The sequence below is a fragment of the Pteropus vampyrus genome, unplaced genomic scaffold (genome assembly GCF_000151845.1).
Source record: "Pteropus vampyrus isolate Shadow unplaced genomic scaffold, Pvam_2.0 Scaffold516, whole genome shotgun sequence".
NCBI lineage: Eukaryota > Metazoa > Chordata > Mammalia > Chiroptera > Pteropodidae > Pteropus > Pteropus vampyrus.
The window spans coordinates 1,688,406-1,711,838 of NW_011889297.1; the positions used below are offsets into that span (position 1 = coordinate 1,688,406).

A 23,433-nucleotide genomic window follows, 5' to 3' on the forward strand; every position below is an offset into this window, starting at 1 on the left:
CCACCACCCTCGTCTACAACTCCACTGACAGAATTGAACATTTCCTCTTCTATATGTCAATGGAAATTTCCAATTGACTTGAGGGACCAACTAACCATACATCTGGCTTACCTGGGACATCCCTGGTTTATGCCTGTTTTCTGACATAGCAATTAATAATGCTCTTTTTGGACTATAACTGAGATGGTCACCCTGTACAGAATTGTGTTTCAGCACTTTCTAGTGCCACTTCTAGCCAATTTTTTATTAGTTTGTGAGTTCTCTGAGGATAAGATCAGTTCTGGTTTCTCTTCCTAGACCTGGGACTTATCACAATGTCTGGCACTCAGTGACTGTTCTTTTGAATAAAAAGACATTCCTGCTATCTTTGGCTCAAGAAGTTTGCATTGTAAAACAAAACCAATCAAAACAAACACACACAAAAAAACCACATGACACCTACATACTTACATAGGTCCTAGAAAAACAACCAACATTTTTTTAAGAATCTCATTGCTAAAGGATTTGAATGGTAAATCGAAGTTTATGTCTGCCAATTTATTTATTTCTCTTCTGCTTTTGGTTATTGAGTATGAAGATTTTACAATAATAACTACTAATTTTAATGAGGGTTTCCTATGTTATGGGATTTTCTCTGAGTTTAAATTTGATATTGTATGTCTATGTGAACATGCTAAAGGTACTCACACAAATGCTAATTTGGACAGAGCAAAAATCAGGTAGTAGAGAAGGAGAAAAACATTCTATAGTCCACTAGCTAAGAGCGGTCAAACGTGTCTTTTACAGAACCTCTCATTTGCCAAGAAAATATGCATATAATCTTATAAACAGTTGTTTTTAAGTGACTTTGGAGCTTTGAATAAATAAATGCAAGTGTTGGAAATCTCAATGTCCTCGAAATTATTTTGAAGAGAATAAAATGTAAAGTAGATGGTAAATGTGGAACTTATAAAGGAAATAGTCTTAAAATTTGAATAACAAAGATTAATGGGGAAGCAAAAGTGAAATGGGTGTCTATGTGTTGGCTAAAATCATTAAGAGAAAATTCTGAAGTCACAAGTGGTAGTATAATGATTAAAGAAGTTATTGCATGCTGTCTGAAAGTTAGTTCTGAGTCATCAATTCTGTGTGCATATGATGTTTCCAAATGTGACTCTTCTAAGTAAGCATGCAGTTATCCATATTATTCTTAGATAAAGCTATTGGCAGTTTTTCTTGTTGCTTGTAAAATAGGATTGATGTGCAACTGGAAAACCTTAGTACACTGGTTACGTAGATAGTCTGATTTTAGATTAGTAAGCACAATTGCTATCTGAAGAGCTTATCAGTGCTCACAGGTCTACAGCCTTGCCTCACAGTCTTTTTTTTTAAACCAAACCCCGTGTAGTGTCTGTTGCACACTTTACATGTATTGAGAAACTACCATGTTCTCTTGATTTTTCTAAGCACTTTAGTTATTCATTGTAATCCTTACTCTGTGAAGTAACTATCAATATCCTCATTTTACATTTGAGGAAACTTAGGCTCAAACTGAAGGAAACACTTTGGCTTGGTTAGAACATGCAGGAACAGATGAGGTAGGTAAGAGAAGAAGTTTAGAAGTAAAATTGTCCCTGATTATCTTCTGTAATTAATATTCTTCTTAAAATGTTCTGATTTCTCATGCAAGTTGAGTTGATTTTTTCTTTTGTTTTATGATACAGTAAATGCAATTACAATAAATAAAAGAGGCTCCAGATACAATTCGTAAGTGTGCACAAAATGCTTTTCTTATCCGGAGCACACCTCTCTATTTGTTACCCTTTTAGCCTACTTCAATTGCTTGAAAGCAATTTTAATGGTTTTCCAATTTTTCCAGTAGATGAGGTCCCTGATATTTTGCAAAGAGTAGTGCTATAGAGATTGTGCTCTTTGGGAGTGGAGCTCAGCTTTAGCAAGATATATCTGGTGTGAGATCTGAAAAATTTACCTGGCAGAAAGTAAGAGTCATTTCAAAGATCTATATATTCCTGCAGCTGGTTGAAATGCCATATTTCTCTTTCTCAAAGTAGTGATAAACAGTTAACTTTAGTTGTGATTTTGTGTGTCGGGGCGGGGGCGGGGAGGGAATTACAGTATTATTGCCACCAATAAAAGTCTTATGTCTACAACTATTAGAGAATTAGAGAGTCTCTATATTTTTAATGTAAGGTGAGTCCAACCATTTTGAGCAGGAATATAGAATGTCAGGCCACGTGTAGTTTCTTAGGAAGAAACTTCTATATTCTAAAATGCTTTTTTAGAATTTTACTAAATATGATTGTGGTATATGTGTTCATTTATAGGAACTGGTAACATCTAAACATAGCCAAACCAAACAGATAAACTCTAGCACCATCACTACCACCACATCTTACCACAAAGAAATGCCACTGAATGTGGATTCCAAGCAGACTAAAAAGAAAAAGAGATGATTAGGTCTTAGATCCACTGAACGGGATGACAGCCACAGCTGAAGTGGAGACACCAAAAATGAAGAAGAGTGCCTCCAAGGAAGAGAAGCAGCAGCCTAAGCAGAGCAGCGTGGAGCAGGTCAATGCTGATTCTGAAGAGTGGATGAGCTCTGAGAGCAACCCTGAACAGATAAACCTTAAGAGCGGCAACAACAAGGACAATAGCTGCCAACTTGGGGATGTTCAGTTGAGGAAAAAGGAGATCCCCTCCAAGCCACACCGCCAGCTCTGTAGATCACCATGCCTAGATTGTCCAAGCTTCTCGCAGAGCAGCATTCTACAGGATGGGAAGCTTGACCTGGAAAAGGAATACCAAGCCAAGATGGATTTTGCTCTAAAGCTGGGCTATGCAGAGGAACAGATTCAATCAGTGCTGAACAAGCTGGGCCCAGAATCACTTATTAATGATGTATTGGCAGAGCTTGTCAGACTTGGGAACAAAGGTGATTCGGAAGGGCAGGTAAACTTGAGTCTGTTAGTACCTCGGGGGCCCAACTCCAGAGAGATTGCAAGCCCTGAACTGTCTCTTGAAGATGAAATAGATAACAGTGACAATTTGAGGCCAGTTGTTATCGATGGAAGTAATGTGGCAATGAGGTAAGACTGGCATACTTTCTTTCTCTTTCTTTTCTTTTTGAGGGTTTTTTAAAAAATTTTATTTTTCAATTAGAGTTGACATTCAATATTATTTTATTTTACTTTCAGGTGTACAGCATAATGTTTAGACATATAATTTATGAAGCAATCCCCCCTATTAGGCTAGTATTCACCTGGCACTATACATAGTTATTACAGTATTAGTGACTATATTTCCTATGTTATAATTCACATCCCTGTAAATATTTTGTAGCTACCAATTTGTACTTCTTAATCACTTCTCCTTTTTCATTCAGCTTCCCCAACCCCCCTCCCATTTGGAAACTATCATTTTGTTTTCTGTATGAGTCTGTTTTCATTTTGTTTGTTCACTTATTTTGTTCTTTAGATTCCATATATAAGTGAAATCATATGGTATTTGTCTTTCTCTGTCTAATTTTTTCACTTAGCATAATAACTTCTAGGCCCTCCATGCCATTGAAAATGGTAAGATTTCATGTTTTTAATAGCTGAGTAGTATTCCATTGTATATAAGTACCATAACTTCTTTATCCAATCATCTATTGATGAGCAGTTAGGTTGCTTCCATATCTTGGCTATTGTGAATAGTGCTGCTGTGAACATAGGGATGCATAGATCTTTACAAACTAGTGTTTTGATTTTCTTTGAACAAATACCCAGAATTGCAATTGCTGGGTCAAAATGTAGTTATATTTTTAATTTTTTGAGGAACCTCCAAAATGTTTTCCAGTGTGGCTGTACCAATTCACAATCCCATCAACAGTGTATGAGAGTTCCTTTATCTCCACATCCTCATCAACATTTGTTGTTTGCTGATTTATTGATGGTAGCCATCCTGAAAGATGTGAAATGATATTACATTGTGTCTTTAATTTGCATTTCTCTGATGATTAGTGACTTTGAGCATCTTTACATATTTCAATTGGCCATCTGTATATCCTCTTTGGAGAAATATTTATTCAGGTCCTTTGCACATTTTTTAATTAGATTGTTTTTGTTGTTGAATTGTATGAGTTCTTTATAAGTTTTGGATATTAACCCCTTATCTGATGTATCATTGGCAAATATCTTCTCCCATTCAGTAGGTTGTCTTTTCGTTTGTCGATGGTTTCCTTTGCTGTGCAAAAACTCTTACTTTGATGTAGTCTCATTTGTTTATATTTCTTTTGTTTCCCTTGCCCAAGGAAATATATCAGAAAAAAAATACTAATAACAATATCAGAAAGGTTACTGCCTATATTTTCTTCTAGGAGTTTTATGGTTTCAGGTGTTAACATTTAAGTCTTTAATCCATTTTGAGCTTATTCTTGTATATGGTGTAAGAAGGGAGTCCAGATTCATTTTTTTTGCATGTATCTATGCAATTTTCCCAACATCATTTAGTAAATAGACTGTCTTTACCCCATTGTATATTCTTTCTTCTTTTGTCATAGATTAATTGGCCATATAGGTGTGGGTTTATTTGGGGGCTCTCTATTCTGTTCCATTGATCTGTGTTTCTGTTTTTATGCCAGTGCCATGCTGCTTATCAGGCAACTCAGTGATACCTTCAACTTTGCTCTTCTTTCTCAAGATCGCTGTGGCTATTCAGGGTCTTTTGTGGTTTTATATAAATTTTGGGGTTATTTGTTCTAGTACTGTGAAAAATGTCATTGGTATTTTGATAGAGAGTGTACTGAATCTATAGATTGTTTTGGGTAGTATGGCCATTTTAACAAAGTTAATTCTTCACCAATGAACACCATATATGTGCTCATTTATTTGTATCTTCTCGTATCTTACATGTATTAATGAGACCTCTGAGATTATGTATGAACTCACTCAAAGGGAACAATATAATTGGAGCTAATTTCTCTTATAATTGAGTGAGTATCAGTGAGAAAGTGAGGAATCTAAAGAGAGATCCCCCATCACATTGTCTTAATTAACCTTCTAGAAAAATGATTCTTTTCTTCTGATCAGTCTTGTTTGACAGGTAATATCCAATTTATTGCAATAGAATTGGTGCATATAAGCCAATTTTACCATCCAAGCTGTTTGAATTTACTGTAATTTAGTGTGGTTTATGTATATCAGAGCACCAGATCCCATGCTAAGAGATCAGAATTTCCACAAGCAAGTATACCATTTGTGAGTTTTTAACATATATATATATATATATATGTATGTATATGTATATGTATGTATGTATGTATGTATGTATGTATGTATGTATGTATTTTTTTTTTCTCCTCAATTTATCTGCTAATTTTTCCTCTTCCAATTTCCAATCAAATAAATTCAGTTTGGCTTTTGAGTTTTCTTACAGTGTTTATTCCTACAAGTAATTGTGATAGAATGTCTTCTCTTTTTAAATCATGTCCTAATTATAAAAGGAATACTTAATTTATGAAGGAATTATGAAATTAAAGAAATAAATCACTTAATACCCTGTCACAGAGAATAACAATTTTTATTAATATTTTGATGTATCTATTTTCTAAGATTATACATAGACTGTTTTCTACAAAATTTCTACATTATATATACTGGTCTGTATCCTTTCTTTTCTCTTTTAGCATTATATCGTGAGCATTTCCCACATCTTAAAATATTCAATAATGTGATTTTTGTTGGTGCATTATATTTAATTAAATGCGATTACTGTTTTCAGTCAGCATTTATGTATGTGTTGTTTTTGCTGTCAACATTTTTTTAAGTTTAATATATGTCCTTACAACTCATCTCCAACTAACCCTCCACATATAAATTTATCTAAACCTCTGGTGTCACCTTTTTTTTTTTTTCATCTGTTGAGAATAGCTGAGTCTTTGAAAAGAAGGTGGTAGTAGAAACAGAAGGAGAAGAGAGAAAATGGAAGTAGTGATAGGAAATAACCAACAAGGCTGCTATAAATTGGGAGTTGTTATTACCCATCTGTGACCTTGAATGAAGGTATGATAATAATGGCAATGTTTATAATGATTGAATAAAAAAGAATCTGATTTGCTCTTTTTAGAAATATATGTTTGGCATTATTAAGAAATGAAATGTCTGTTCCGGTCAAGATGGTGGGCTGGGAAAAACGGGGTTTGCCTCTTTCCACAACCGCATTAAAATTACAACCAAATTATAAAACAAATAACTTGGAGAACCACCTGAAAGTCTAGCTGTTCATAATACATACATCTGAGGATATAAAGAAAAAGTCATATCGAGTCCAGTAGAAGGAGCGGAGACACAAAGTGAGCTGGTCCCGCAACAGTGCATGGCGGTTGAACCGCAGGAGGGAGAGTGCAGCTGCACAGGCCCCGCTGAAGAAACAAGAGACCCTAGCCCCACACAGGGGCACCCCAGCCCAAGTTTCAAGTTCCAAGAAGAGGAGTTACTACATCTGACTGTAAAAAACAATAGGGACTCTGGTCATCTGGAAGAGATGGAAAAAAGTCTGAAAACCCAGACATCCTGTTAAAGGGCCCGTGCACAGACTCACTCACTTATAGGCACTCACCATGGGTTTCAGTGGGTCACCAACTTGGGAAGAGCAAGAGATGTACAGAGAAAGACTGAGTTGTGTGGCACCAGGGCAAAGGTTGGAGGGACAATGCCATTACTCCTTTGTCAAGCCCCATTCCGGGGCAGTTTACAGGTGGGTGCCATCTTGCTTGACTTGAACCCTCACCTCATGCAGCCAGTTCTGAAGCTGCACTGGCTAGGTGGGATCAGCCTACTCCACCCTGTGTCTTCCTGGTGCCCCTCCCCACTTGACTCACATACCACCCAGAGGCTCTTCCAGCTGTGGAGTCATACAGGCAGCTGGCAGGCAGCCTTAGGCTTTAAGGTGCACTGGTCATTTTGCTAAGCCAACCCAGACCTAGTACTGGGGTAACTGACCTTGGCTTGCAGTATGGTCTGTCCCATTTGCCTCCAGATCCAACATAGGCAGCGACCATCTGCAGGTCACTTTGTAGCTCCTACAAGGTAGCCCCAAGAAATCAAAGGCAGCACAGGAATCCCTCTAAAGAAACAACAAAACCAACACATCTGAAGTCTGGCATCAGAACACAACAGAGCACCACCTGACTAGCCCCATAAGTGGCACACCCAAAGGGTGGTCTCAACAGGTACTTGAGCCTGCTGGGCAAATCCCATTCTGTGGGGTTAGGTCCCACACAGCAGCTCATACCCTGTGGGTATGGCCAATATCCACAACCAGTCAGCCTGAGAATCAACCCCATTCACTGACATACTAACAGCAATCAAAGTTTAACTATGACAGGAGAACACACACAGCCAACACAAGGAACACACTTAGAGCTCCCTGTGCAGGTGATCTGGGAGAGTGCACCACTGAGACACACAGGACATCTACTACATAAAGCCATCTGGCCAAGGCTGGGAGATATAACAAATATTTCTAATACATAGACATGAACACAGAGAGACAATTAAATGAGAAAACAAAGAAACATGCTGCAATGAAACAACAGGAGAATACTCGAGACAAAAAAAACTAAATGGAATAGAGACAGGCAACTTACTGGATGGAGACAGAGTTCAAAACATTGGTTATAAGGATGCTCAATGAACACAGGAGGAGAATAGGTGATCTCAGTGAGGACGTTAACAGAGAGATAGTAGCATAAAAAAAGACATAGAAACAATAAAAAGAACCAGTCATAAATGAAGAATACAATGACTGAAATGAAGAATACAGTAAAAGGAATCAACAGTATATTGGATGAAGTGGAAGATCAAATCAGCCAGTTGGAAGACAAGGTAGAAAACAAAATCCAATCAGAACAGCCAAAAGAAAAAAAAAAACGCCGAAAAAATGAAGGAGAGAAGTCAAAATGGCGTAGATGATAGAAGCATTGTTCATCTGCTCTTAGACCACATCAAAGTTGAGATGGAAACAAAGAGCAAACAGCAAGCAGAGTCTCCCAGGATCTAGATAAACAAGCCTTACAATTAGGGAGCAAAATAAGAAATCACCCTGAAACAGGAGGAGGTAGGACAAGTCGAAGACACGAGGAAGCCTGGGCATGAGCGGCTGAGTGTGAAACAGGCTATGGCAGCAGCTGGCAGCTGCAGACACCTCTTAACGGGGATGTGTCCATGAGCAGACTTTTGCAGTGATGGATTTGCTCCCTCTGAGCAGTAGCACCAGGTCAGCTGCCGGGGTGGGGAGCGGAACCAGGGACTTATGGGGGATGCTGAATTGTCAGAGAAACAGCCAGAGGCGAGGCTTTCTCCCAAGTACAAGTGCTGGTAGTATCCACTGTTCCTCTGTGGAGCCCTCCTCTCTCCCAGTGTGAGAACACAGTGCTGCCATAGCTGAGAAGTCATCAAACTGGATAACAGAGGTCATTCTGCCCAGAGGACTCCCTCAAACTCTGCCTCCCCCAACTTGAGGCCCTATCTAAGCCACATCCAGTTATGTCCTTGGCGAGTCCTGTGCAACTTGCAGGGCAAGCTCCAAAACCCATACTGGTGGCAGCTGACCTCATTTTCTGGCATGGTTTCTTGAGGCAACTATAAGCTCAGCATGCACAGATGGCTTGATGAATCTTAACAGGTGGCCTTGGAGGGACACAGGCTGGGCCTAAACTTGACCTGAAGCTAAACCTCTCTGAGGACTGTGCCTCTGGACATCTACTATACAAAGCCACGTTAATATGACTGGGAGAAGAAGAGCTTTGTTTAGTACATAGAAACAGACATAGAAAGACAGCCAAAATGGGAAGCCAAAGAAGCAGAAACCATATGAGAGAAAAGAACAGAGATCCAGGAATAATGGAGTCAAGCAATCAAACATGAATAATTCAAAACACTGGTTATAAAGATATTCAATGAACTTAAGGGAAGAGTAGATGAATTCAGTGAGAACTTTAACAAAGAGATAAAAAAACAAAAATGGAAATAGAAATTATAAAAGGGAACCAGTCAGAAATGAAGAACACATTATATGAGATAATGAGTATATTAGAGGGAATTAACAGAGTGAATGAAGAAGAGGATTGAACCATCAATATAGAGAATGGGGAAGCCAAGGTCACCCAATCAGAATGTCAAGAAAAAAAGAAGCCAAGAATATAATAATAACTTAAGGAGAATTTGGGAAAAATTAATTGTAAAAACATCTGTGTAATAGGGGTACCTGAAGGAGGAGTGGGGAACAAGAAGTGGAAAAGCTATTTGAAGAAATAATGATGGAAAACGCCTCTAACCTTGTGAAAGAAATAGACATAAAAACCCCAGGAAGCTCAGAGAGTCCCAAAAACCAGGAACCCAAAGAGGCCCACACCAAGACACATCATCATTAAAATTCCAAAAGTTAAATACAAAGAGAAAAATCTTAAAAGCAGCAAAAGAAAAGTAGTTAGTTACCTACAAGGGAGCACCCATAAGACTGGCAGCTGATTTCTCAATAGAAACTATGTAGGACGGAAGGATATGGCACAAAATATTCAACGTGATGAAAACCCAAGACCTACAACCAAGAATACTTTATCCAGTAAAGCTATCATTTAGAGTCTAAGGACAGATAAAGAGCTTCTCAGACAAAAATAAGCTAAAGGAATTGATCAACACTAACCCAGTATTACAGGAAATGTTGGAGGGACTTCTTTAAGAAGAAAAAAAAACGTATCGAAAACAGGAATAAAGAATAGTAATATCTACATATCTATCAACAAGTTCCTCAAATGGAAAAGAATTAAAAGATAGAGTGGCTGAATAGGTAAGAAAACGATACCCCTACATATGCCGCCTACAAGAGACTCACTTTAGATTAAAAGACACACACAGACTAAAAGGAAGGGGAAGGAAAAAGATATTGTCCTGATGGACCTAGATGGTATTGCACTGAATGAAATAAGTTAGATAGAGAAAGACAAATACCAATTGATTTCACGTACATGCAGAATCTAAAGAAAAAAATAAACAACAATAACAACAAAACAGAAACGAACTCATAGATATAAAGAATATTTTAATGGCTACTAGACAGGAGGAGTTTTGGGGGGATGATGAAAAAGGGCAAAGGGATTAAGAAATACAAATGGATAGTTACAAAATAGCCATGGAGATATAAAGTGTAGCATAAAGAAAATAGTTAACAACATTGTAATAAATGTGTAAGAGGAAAGATGGTTACTAGATTTAGTGGAATGAACACCTGAGCTCTTAAAAACTATGCTGTACAACTGAAACTGATATTTTATGCTAACTGTAACTGAAAAAAAAACTCATAGAATTGTACAATGTAAATATGAGCAAATTATTGACTATTATATTTCAATAAAGCTGGGGAAAATGAGGAAATTTTAATAGACCTCTGAGACATCAAACATACCTACATCTGCATCACAGGGGTTCCAAGACACGACGAGTGAGTGCAAGAGACTGAGAACCTATATAAAGAAAGGGATCAGGGCAGAAAGCAGAGAAGTGGGGAAGGCAGAGAAGCAATAGTTGATTATTACCAGCCCCGGCTGCAAAACGGAAGGCTCAGCCACAGGCCCCATCCCCCAACCCAGAGAGCCTCTGCCCCCATATACTCCAGAACCAAACATCGTGGAGACCCAGGGGAATCTGAGCAAACGCTAACTTAACTGTCGCTAACACTGACAGGGACTGAGACTGAAGGTAGTGAGCATAATTGAATATTTACGAGGAATAAAAGGCATTATTAACATTTTATATAAAGCAGGGATCCAAGAAGCTTAGATGCCACCTCCTGGAAACCAGAAGAAAAACAGCGCCTTAGCAACAGGCTAAAGAGAGATCTTCATATAATAAATCATCTTACTGGGTGGGGGGGAAGCAGAATACACTTCCATTAATATCCAGGAAGAGAAATAGTCCATTAAACACCATGAACAACCATGGTGACAAGGCAGCTCAGAAAGAAAGAGAAAAAAACTCCAGAAAATAAGCTGAAAGACATAGAAATATGTGACTTAAATGACAGAATTCAGAATGGTACTTCTGAAAGAACTCAGTAGGATCCAAAATAATTCATATCAACAATTCCAGGAATTGAAAAAACAACTAGATCAGAAGGAGATTTTTAGCAAGGAGATTAAAACCTTTAAAAAGAACGAAAACGAACTTCTAGAGGTGAAGAACACACTAAAAGAGATGAAAAGTGAAATAGCAAGTTGGGAAATAGAGTCGACCAAATGGAGGAAAGGATCAGTGATATCGAAAACAGAAATCTAGAAATAAATCAGAAGGAAGATGAGAGAAACTGAAGAATGAAAAATGCCAAAAGAGAAATACAAGAACTAGCTGATACTATCAGGAAAGGAAACATAAGAATAATGGGCATTCTCGAAGGGGAGGAAAAGGAGCAGGGATTAGAAAGCATTTTCAGACAAATAGTTGAATAGAATTTCCCAAATCTAAGGAATGAACTGGAACTCGGAATTCAAGAAGTCAACAGAACACTCAATGATCTCAACCCAAAAAGGCCTTCTCCAAGACACATTATATTAAAATTATCAAAAACCAATAACGAAGAAAAAATTCTCACAGTAGCCAAGGAAAAGAAGACAGTAGTCTATAAAGGAAAACCCATTAGATTATCATTGGACTTCTCAACACAAACCTTACAAGCCAGAAAAGTGCGGAATCTAATATTCAAACTGTTAAATAAAAGAAACTACCAGCCAAGAATAATGTATCCAGCAAAGCTCTCCTTTAGGTATGAAGGAGAAATGAAGTCCTTTCCAGAAATACAAAAGTTGAGGGAATTCTACACTACAAGTCCTGCATTACAGGAAATACTAAAAATACCAAAAACAAAATGACAAAAATATATATAACTGTACATAAGGCTACTACTAGCAGGCATATAGAAGCAAAGGAGTGCAACCCTTATTAACAGCAGGCCATTATAAGCTTAAAAAATAAGAAGAGATTTGCTATTGCAAGATAGTAATGAATGTTCAGCATACATGAGGAAAAATTGAGGCAACAATAACACAAAAAGAGAAGATTCAAAGATCTAAATTTGTAAAAGGAAATGGAAATAAGGCACACGCAGAATAAAATATATATATATATTACTATCCTCTACATATGTAATGGTAAGCACATGCCAGAGATTCAGAACTGAAGTATATAATATAAAACATGAAGGACCAGAGGGAAAATCCACAAAACCCAACCAAAACAAACAAATAAACAGAAACATATGGACAAGAAAGCGATAGAAACACCAAGCTACCAGAAAACAGAAGATAAAATGGATATAAGAAGACCTCATATTTCAATAATCACTCAAATAGTAAATGGACTGAACTCACCAATAAAAAGGCACAGAGTTGCAGATTGGATCAAAAAACAAAACCCAACCATATGCTGCCTCCAGGGGACACATCTCAGTTCCAAAGACAAAAATGGACTCAAAGTGAAAGGGTGGAAAATGATGTTTCAAGCAAATGACATTCAGAGAATAGTGGGAATAGTGGTACTAGTACTGGACGAAATAGACTTCAATTAAAAAAAGATAAAGAAAGATACTGAGAAACACTTCATAATGATAAAGGGAATCATGAACTACGAAGACATAACACTTATTAATAACAATGCTCCCAATCATGGAGCCCCAAATATATAAAGTAATTACTAACAGAACTAAAGAGAAAAACAGACAAAAACACTGTCAGAGTACAGGACCTAAATAACCCACAGTTGGATATGGGCAGATCATCCAAACATAAAATCAATAAGGAAATAACATCCTTAAATGACACATTAGACCAACTGGATATACTTGACATTGACAGAGCCTTCCATTCCAAAACAGCTGCTTATACATTCCTCTCTAGTGCATATAAAATATTCTCAAGGATTGAACATACATTGAGACATAGAGATAGCCTCAATCAATATAAGAGAGTTGAAATCATACCAATGATATTCTTTGATCACAATGCTTTGAAGCTGGAGATCAACTGTAAAAAGAAAGCGGAAAGAACCACAAATACATTGAGATTAAACAACATGCTACTAAAGAATAACTAGGCCAGAGAAGAAATAAAAAGAGAGATCAAGAGATATACAGAAACAAATTATAATGATAGTACAATATATCAAAACTTTTGGGACATGGCTAAAGCAGTCATAAGAGGAAAGTTCATATCATTACAAGCCTATCTCCAAAAGTGAAAATGAGCCCAGATAAACTTAACACTTCATCTTAAAAACTAGAAAAGGGAAAACAAATTAAGCCTAAAGTCAGCAGAAAGAAAGAGATAATCAAAATTAGAGCAGAAATAAGTGAAATTGAAAACAAACAAACAAAAAAAAAACAGTAGAAAAAATAAATGCAACAAAGAGCTGTTTCTTTGAGAAGGTTAAAAAAATTGACAAACCCTTGGCTAGCCCCACTAAAGAAAAAAGACAAAGGACACAAATAAACAAAATCAGAGATGAAAGAGGAGAAATGAGGACAGACACTGCAGAAATACAAAAGATCATACAAGAATCCTATGAAAAAGTATATAACACCAAATTTATTAACCTAGAAGAAATGGACCAGTACTTAGAATGATGCAACCTTTTTAGACTGAATCAAGAAGAACTCGAAAATCTAACTAGACTGATCAGCAGTATGGAAATGGAAACAATCATTAAAAAACTACCAAAAAAGTAAAAGACCAGGACCAGATGGCTTCACCAGTGCATTTTGCCAAACATTCAAAGAAGATTTAATACCTATTCTCCTCAAACTCTTCCAAAAAATCAAAGTGGAGGCATTACTTCCCAACTCATTTTATGAGACCAATATGACCCTGATACCAAAACCTGGGAAAGATAAAACAAAAAAAGAAAACTACAGATCAAGATCTCTCATGAACACAGGTGTAAAAATCCTAAATAAGATACTAGTGAACCGAATACAGCAACATATTATAAAGATTATACGCCACGATCAAGTGGGCTTCATTCCGAGGCACAGGGATGGTTCAACATACACAAATTGATTAATGTGATACACCACATAAACAAATTTAAAAATAAGAATCATATGATCATATCAATAGATGCAGTAAAAGCCTTTGAAAAGATACAGCATCCATTTATGATCAAAACACTTAACAAAATTGGTATGGAAGGAAAGTACCTTAACATTATAAAGGCCATATACGAGAAACCCTCAGCTAACATTATACTTAATGGTGAAAATCTAGAAACTACCTTTTGACCCAGCAATTGCACTTCTAAGTATTTATCCAAAGAAAACCAAAACAATAGTTCATAAAGATCTATGCATTCCTATGTTCACGGCAGCGCTATTAACAATAGCCAAGATATGGAAGCAACCTAAGTGCTCATCAATAGATGATTGGATAAAGAAGTTATGGTACATATATACAACAGAATATCACTCAGTTATTAAAAACACGAACTCTTACCGTGGATGGTCCTAGATGTTATTATGCTAAGTGAAAAAAAATTAGGCAAAGACAAATACCATATGATTTCACTTATATATGGAATCTAAACAAAATAAATGAACAAACAAAATGAAAACAGACTCACAGATACAGAAAACAAACTGGTGATTGCCAGAGGGGAGGGGTGTTGGGGGGTGGGTGAAGAAAGAAAAGAGAAAAATATACATATAACCCTGTAAAATTTTTAAAAAGTAATAAAATGTCTGTTGTTGATGTCTTAGTACTAAGAAAAATACTGATGGAGTGTTTCTTTGCTACTGTTTCTTTGCTACTGTTGTCAATCCTCTCTTCTTTCACTCTCTATCTTTCTGAAGCCATGGGAATAAAGAGGAGTTCTCCTGCAGAGGAATACAACTTGCTGTGGATTGGTTTCTAGATAAAGGCCATAAAGATATTACTGTATTTGTGCCTGCATGGAGAAAAGAGCAGTCCCGACCTGATGCACCAATTACAGGTATGATTTCAAATAAAACATTTTTTTTTTCTTATCCAGAGGCAAAACTTGTGGAGAAGTTTATGTTCCTAATTTAGATAATTATTTTTTTCTGTTTGTTTAGTATACTTAAAATGTATTTTATTAAGTATATTTTAAGTGTATTTTTCCTGATGTTGTGTTGCACCACATGACAGTTAAATATAGAAAACTTCAATCCAGCAAAGAATAAAGGACACAATTGCAAAAGAAAAAAAAAAAAGAAAGAAAAGGTATGCTTTTCTCCTTTTCTGTTTGACTGTAAACTTCAGACTAAAGGGGGATGAATCTGGTTATGAATGTGACTAAGTTTTCCAAAATACTAAAGAAACAATGGTAGACAATGAATCTCATTGTGTACTAGAGAGATGATGTGAGATTTGCAAAGCAGGGGGTAGAATATATAGAAATAAAAGTTCCATGGCAGTCAGAGCCAACTTATTTGTGAGACATAGTAGCCCCAGTGCCTAAGGCCCACAATACAGAAATATTTTAATTTAATTTTATTTTTTAACATCAGGAGGAAAAATTGAGTATAATAACAATGAATGTATAATAATATCTAACTTGATTATTTGTCTCTATACCAATGCAGTTGTTAAGTGCAATTTTTAATATTTCTTTGTGGTAGAAGGTGTCCATGAAGGCAAAAGTGCCCAAGGTTCTCAAAAATCATATGTAGCCCTAATAGAATTAGGATCACTACGTTCACTAACAAATTGTAAAGCTAATTCTTTACAGTATTTGAGAGCATATAGACCTCAATCCTATGAATGTCAGCTGTTGCTTGATAAGGCAAATGAGAAAGTCCAATGAATGGCTATTGGAGCTGTGTCATAGAGCTGTCAGCTAGCAGCTGGACAGGTTCCCGGTCTCAGTCTGAGAGTGGATCCTGGCCCTGATTGAGCTCAGCCTGCAAGCTTTCTTTCCCCAGCAATTAAGAGGCCAAAAGGAGGGTGGGGGGTCAATATTCACACGCTACAACTTAATGTTTCTTCTTAGCTGTGACCTTCCTTTACACAGAAGGCAAAAATGTAAGTCCCGAAAAGTGATAACTTACTCTCCTCCTGGCAGACACATCCTCAGCATACTGCCATTTTGTTGTTGTTGTTGTTGTTGTTGTTTTTCTGTAGCCGAAGCCAGTGCTTCAGCCAAAGAGCAAAACAAGCATCAATAATTCTAGGATATCAGTGTTAGTTCTCACTTTTCATGGTAGTTTTTAAAACTTAGTTGTTGTTGAATCTAGTTCCTTCATCTTGTCAAAAAGAAAACTGAAGCTCAAAGGGTACTGTGACTTGCCAAAGGCCACAATCCAAATTGGTGCCCTGGCCAGGAATAGAGTCCACTTTCTCTGTTAGGGCAAATAAAATATTCATCCGGTACCAACTTACATATTTGTAATGTGGGGATAATGCCGTTAGTTTTCAAAGATGATATCTACTCTGAGGCATATAATCCATATTTTGACAGATCAAGATATCCTACGTAAACTGGAGAAGGAAAAGATTCTTGTCTTCACACCATCCAGAAGGGTCCAAGGCAGGAGAGTTGTCTGCTACGATGACCGGTTCATAGTCAAATTGGCTTTTGATTCTGACGGCATCATTGTATCCAATGATAACTATCGAGATCTTCAAGTTGAAAAGCCAGAATGGAAGAAATTTATAGAGGAGCGATTGCTGATGTATTCTTTTGTGAATGACAAGTATGCTTTTTTCCAGTAGGCTCTGAATAGCCTAAATCCAAGTTATCACTGGGAATAGATTTCATTTCATGTCAATAAACATTTACTGAACACTTGCTGTGTACCATGCACTATGCTGGCTGCCAAAGGGATAAAAGTCTGAATAAGAAATAGGACTTACCCTTAGGAAGCTCAAAGAATAGTGGAAAGAGAAAAGGACGATGTGTTGTGATAAGTGCTATGGTTAGAATTTTCTAAATTGTTTTGTCTACATGAAATGATAGGAAAATGACATTTGAAGTGAAGTTTACAGAGTTCATTAGAGATAAAGGGAACATCATGGATAAGTCTATAAAGATGTAAAAGTGGGTTGCATGTTGGAGAAACCAGCAAGCATGCCAATGTGGCTGAAACGTATAGCCCATAGAAAAATTATGCACAGAAAAAATCCTGTGTTTGTGATCAAGTGGGAACAGAGGGAAGAATTGCTGGCTTAGCAAATGATAGACTTGAGGCTGGAAGGGCAGTTAGAAGGCTGTGACAGTATAGGCAAGAGGTAATGAAAATATGAATTTCCGATAAGAGATAGTGAGAACAGAAAGGAAGACATTTATCTCTTGCTTGCTTGCTTTTAGGTTTATGCCTCCAGACGATCCTTTAGGACGCCATGGCCCAAGCCTTGAAAATTTCTTAAGAAAGAGACCTGTTGTTCCCGAGCACAAGAAGCAACCATGCCCTTATGGTGAGTACCTATGTGCAAAACTGAGTTTTTTGTAAAGTGTTAATGTTACTAAGGGAAACATAAGGACTCTGTGAATACTTTTCTCTTCAAGGTTTCTCTTTCAAATGGAAAATTCTGGCTTGTCCACTTTCTGTGTGTTAAAGTCTGTGTCTTCATGTCTTCTCATTTAGAGATTTAAAGAAACGTCGTAGAAACTGCATGAGAAAAAAATGTAACTAGAATTGAAGAGAAGATTAGTTGTCGCTTGTTAAAATGATGCGTGTTCTAGCTGCCTCCGTCCTGAGCAGCGTTGCTGGGACAGGGAAATGCAGAACCCTACAGGGCCTACAGAAGCAGAAAAGATGATGCCAAATTGAGTGTGGCCCCAAAAAGGACATGTCTCTCAGGCAGGTGACTGCACCCTTAGTCAACTAATAATACCCCCTTTTTTTTTTCAGATCTGTACTTTCCAGTTTGCTTCTAAACTTTGTTTTCATTTACTTTTTTAAAAAAATAGTTTTCTAGAGTACTTTCATGATCTTCCCCAAGTCCCTTTGTTACAAAGTTTGTGAGCCTAACCATGCAATATAGGATGCCTGGTCTGAGGCTAATTTGGATGTTTACTCTTTTTCGATAATCATATGTTTATGGAACATCTTGGTTTTCAGGAAGTAAAGTTACTTCCCAAAGTCACACGACTAGTAAGTAACATAGCTGGAATTGAAACTTAGGTCTGACCAGCCTCCAAACCTGTGCTCTTTGCATTGCACTATGCTGCCTTCTGCTTATCTACACCACCTCAGCACGCAGGTCATACCTAGGAAAATTTGTGAATTGTAGGAAAATAAAGACTGTTCGACTGTTCTGCTTCTAACTTTGACACAGCAGTTTCCTCCCCAGCATCCCACTCCCACCTCTTCCCTTTCCCCTCACAGTGTCTGATGCCTCCTTGGTGTTGTCCGTCTCTCATCTTTATGGAAAGTTAATTTTTTTTTTTTTTTGCCTTAACCCCAAACAGTAAAACTCTAACCTGAGTGACCAGATTGTTAACGACAGTTTCTGGCACAGAGAGTTGCACCACTATGAGAGAGAGTCTTACCCCAAGGCATTATTTTTCAGGCAAAAAATGCACCTACGGCCACAAGTGTAAATACTACCATCCGGAGCGGGCCAACCAACCCCAGCGTTCGGTGGCTGATGAGCTCCGCATCAGTGCCAAACTGTCCACAGTGAAAACCATGAGTGAAGGCACCCTGGCCAAGTGTGGCACAGGGCTGTCTAATGCCAAAGGTGAGATAACCTCAGAAGTCAAGCGTGTGGCCCCCAAGCGCCAATCAGATCCCAGCATCCGGTCTGTGGCTGTGGAGCCTGAGGAATGGCTGTCCATTTCCCGTAAGCCTGAGGCCAGCTCTGTCCCCTCACTTTTGACTGCCCTAAGTGTTCCCACAATCCCACCCCCCAAAAGCCATGCAGTGGGTGCACTCAACACCCGTTCGGCCAGCAGCCCAGTGCCAGGATCCTCTCATTTCTCCCACCAAAAGTCCTCATTGGAGCACATGGCCAGCATGCAGTACCCCCCCATCCTGGTTACCAACAGCCATGGGACCCCTATTAACTATGCTGAGCAATACCCAAAGTTTGAGTCCTTGGGGGACCACAGCTACTATTCAATGTTAGGTGACTTCTCCAAACTGAACATCAACAGCATACATAATCGAGAGTACTACATGGCTGAAGCAGACCAGGGGGTATATGCCAGGAATCCCAACCTCTGTCCTGACAGCTGTATGAGCCATACCAGGAATGACAACTATTCCTCTTACAACAACCTGTACTTGGCTGTAGCTGATGCCCATCCTGAAGGGAGTTTGAAGCTGCATCACTCAGCATCGCAGAATTGTCTTCAGCCTTTTCCTCATGGTTACCATGAAGCCTTAACACGAGCACAGAGCTATGGCCCAGAGGATTCTAAGCAAGTCCCCCTCAAGCACTCAGTCCCCCACTTAGTTCTGCATGCCCAGCACCCAACAACTGGAGCATGCTCAAGCTGTCCTGGAGACTACCCTATGTCTCCTAATATCCATTCTGGGGCAACCCCCCAGCCAGGACGTGCCCTAGTGATGACTCGAATGGACAGCATTTCTGACTCCCGCCTCTATGAGAGCAACCCCATGAGGCAAAGACGACCTCCTCTGTGCCGAGAACAACATGCCAGCTGGGACCCACTGCCCTGTGCAACTGACTCCTATGGCTACCACTCCTATCCCTTGAGTAACAGCCTCATGCAACCATGCTATGAGCCAGTCATGGTACGGAGTGTGCCTGAAAAGATGGAGCAGCTTTGGAGAAGTCCTTGGGTTGGGATGCACAATGATTCCAGGGAGCATATGATCCCAGAGCACCAGTATCAGACCTACAAGAACCTCTGCAATATTTTCCCTTCCAGCATCGTCCTTGCAGTAATGGAGAAGAATCCCCACACAGCAGATGCCCAGCAATTGGCAGCCTTGATTGTTTCTAAGCTTAGGGCTGCACGTTGATATGACGTAAAACCTATTCCTTTATATGAATATGAATATTAATACTAATAATGCACTAATATGATGATAATAGTGACTAATAACTTTGTGTTGCGTTTTACAAGTTAAAGAGTATTTATGTCACTGAAGTGCATAACAACCATGTGAGGTAAGTCTTACTAATGTCTTATTTTCTAGACAAGGAAACTAAATAAAGCTCAGTGAGATTAAGTGACTTGCCAAGGTCACACTGCTAGCAAATGACCAAGTCAGGACTCACACCCAAGTCCTCTGACTCCAAGTTTCATGCCCTTTTGCACTGCACCATGCAGGTAACAGAGGACAAATCCCAGGGAGAGAGGCCTACATGCAAGAAACCCCAAGGGGTTCCATTACAAATGTTGTCTCAGTCATACATTTTATATTATGAAGTATCAACTATATATCTAATTTAGAGAGCATCAGGATCACATCATATGTTGAATTAACCTTTTAGGATTTTTAATAGGAATACTTAAAGCTATTTAAAAGTAAATGCATACTTTATTGCATGGATATCTGCCCATTCAATATCTTTATTAACCAAGCTATAAGGTCACATTAAAGCTTCTAGAGTTATATTTCAAACCTATTGTTAGCAATTATATTGCATGTATGACTGTATGTATTTAGTTTGATATGTGTATATCTCTGTATAACCTTTTATATAGTGATGAGAAGGCTGTACACAGTCCTTTTATAAGGCTGTACACAGTCCTTAGTCTACAGCTGTATATCACAATGAGTTGATGATTTTATGTCACATTTTATAGTTTCACTTAGTTTTGAAAGTAAAATTACATGCCGATATTTGAACAATTACTTCCTTAGGCACCAGAGCAAACTAGCTCTATTTCCTTTGCACTTTTTACTTGTCAACATTTATTGACAGTTCTTAGCTTTTAAGTCTCTTCACCTCAGCAAATTAGAGATCAGACTGCAGCTTTCTTCTTCAGAGTAGCTGATGGATAAGCATATTAGGTGTGTGCTAGACAAGCACAGAAGAGTTTGACCAGGACCAAGGGATTTACTAGAAGAGTCCACTTCCCTTATCCCAGGAGAGATGGCCAAACTCATATGGCATTGAATGAACACAAAAGGTGCACTCAAGGAAGTCTAATGGATGCTCTTTGGACTTCTGATCTATGCAGTATTCAACATCATGGGATGAAAAGTAATGGAGAACAGTGCACAGCCATGTAGTTCACTTTCTCCTGCTATCCACTCTTTGGGCAATAAGGTCGGTCATTGGTGGAGCAGAATTTTTTAGAAAACAAAACCAGAGAATTTTCTAGATGGAAAAAGGCAGCTTCCAAAAGGGGGATGCTACATCTTTGCTAATAGCTGGCTCAGTTATGCACTTCAAATATACGCAAAGAGATTGCACTTGCCCTTAGATAATTCTTAAAAGTGTTACTAAAGAAGGTAGGACTTTGGATTTAGTGGCACCATTTGCGCAACTTGTATCTTGCTCAGGGTGGGAACCTTTGTAGCTAAATGCCTCTAGAAGAGGCATTTTGTCTGTGTGTATGTGTGTGTGTAGTTTTTTTTGTTGTTGTTGTTGTTGTTGTTTGTTTTTTTTTAGGCCACACTAAAAGAACCCCCTTTTTTGAATCCATTGTATCGTTCAACATTTTGAACCATGACTGGCTCACTATTTCTTGAGCTGGAACTTGCTAATTTCTATGGTCGGTTTTTCATGAATGTTGAGAAGGCCTGGTCTTGGCCTTTTGTTTCTTCATGAGAAGGTGTAAAACTGCCTATAAATGTTTCTTACTCTGAAACACTCCGAATGTGAGGCTGTAGCCAGGGTTGTTTCTGGTGGTTTGATAATGGCTTGCATACTGCTTTCTGGCTTTCTGTCTCTCTCTTAGTTGATCAAAACTGCATCTCAGCCAATGTTCCTTTTCAGTTAACCTTCACATTCATCTCCTACCATCTGATCTTTCCATCTCACAACATATTAAAAAGTAAAAGTATTTTCTTTAGTAAAAGACAAAATATTTATATGATCCGAAGAAAAAGCAGAGCATAGTATTTTTTGTCAGGTAGGTCCATAGAGAGTGACAGTTGCCACTGAAGCACTTGCTGATTCACACAAACACCATTTCATACTTTCTCAGACCTTCTAAACCTGTGCTGTGTCTAAATCAGAGTATCTGACAATCTTAGATGACTCTACTGCCTTTGTGCCAGTTAGTTCATCTTCCTACCAAAATCATCAATGGCATCACAGTATCCACTAGCTGCACAATTTACAGAGAAGCACAAGATTAATCTTGTCAGCTGCAATTCATCTTGAACATGTTCATGTTTAGTACTCAAAAAATTGTAAGCTCTTCCCAACACAGGAAATATTCTTAAGGCAGAATATGCATTATTTCCTAAAAATGATTGTCATTCTTCTCTTCTCATAAAATGTGTATGAACCAAAGCGGTTAGGAGCGATGCCTCAAATAACCAGAAACGACCTTTTGTTGATACAAATTGTATCTCCTTTTTTTCTGATTGTATAGAAACAAATGTTCAAAACTCACCTTAAACTTGGTTTGACACTAACTTTTCACCATGATATTTGTGGCACTGTGTGTCACAGGGAAGTTGCCCAGGAGTTGTGAGGGAGCTTTTATTTCCAAAGGGCAGTAGTAGTTTATAGACAAAGACAGTTTTTCAAGGACTCTTTATTTCTATGTGCACAGCTATTGTGTGTACAGTTTCAAGCATTATATTGCAATAAGTTCTCTTTAGCCTATTCAATTTAATGTGTCCTTGCAAAAGGAATTTTGTGTAAAAAACATTAGTGGTAGTGAATCATCTTTAAGAATCTATAAATAGAGCACAATTCATACAATTATGAATGCATAAATCCAACTTGGTTCTTAGTGAAATTACTAGAGAAACATTTTCTTTATATTGAGGTCCATACACTTCTTGACTTTCCCATTTTGTGTGTAATTATAAAACAGCAAAAGCATTGGGACTATCTTGGCTCCTTTGATAATAAAATCAAGCTTCCTTCCTGGGGCTAAGTGTGTGCCCTTCTGGATATTTACCTCCAAACACTCAGCAGGGGTTACTGCACAGTGTTTTATATGGTTTTCAAGAAACAGTGCATTTTGCAAGAGGTGCTTTGTAATTTTAATTCTCTCACTGAGTTTCTGAACTCATAGGAAGTCTGTGTCTGTTCGAGCCTTAGATTTTATAGAATTTGTGATTTGTTTTTCTTTTTGTGATTTTGTTTTTGTTGTTGCTATGTTTTATTTCCACCTGAAGAAGTGTGACTCTGGAGTGGCATGATCAATCCAGGGAGCCTTTTCAAAAGTAACATACAGTCATTGCACTCTCTCTTAAGGTGCAAGGTATGGAAAGGAGAATGACAGATGCCTTATGGGAATAGTCTACAAAACTTTTCTTCTTCTAAATAACTATATATATACA

General features: G+C 38.0%; 1 protein-coding gene across 24 annotated transcripts in view; it reads left to right on the forward strand.

The window, feature by feature from the left end:
- The window catches only part of ZC3H12B (zinc finger CCCH-type containing 12B), a 344,821-nt gene extending 324,785 nt beyond the window's left edge, over nt 1-20,036 (forward strand). For all 24 annotated transcript variants that reach the window (XM_023524990.1, XM_023524991.1, XM_023524986.1 and 21 more), the window contains 5 exons: nt 2,325-3,089; nt 14,875-15,014; nt 16,503-16,737; nt 17,352-17,458; nt 18,557-20,036. In XM_023524990.1, coding sequence (XP_023380758.1) covers nt 2,479-3,089; nt 14,875-15,014; nt 16,503-16,737; nt 17,352-17,458; nt 18,557-19,977 — 2,514 coding nt within the window. In that variant the 5' untranslated portion in view covers nt 2,325-2,478 and the 3' untranslated portion in view covers nt 19,978-20,036. The remainder of the gene's footprint in view (nt 1-2,324; nt 3,090-14,874; nt 15,015-16,502; nt 16,738-17,351; nt 17,459-18,556) is intronic.
- Nucleotides 20,037-23,433: the final 3,397 nt, after the last annotated feature.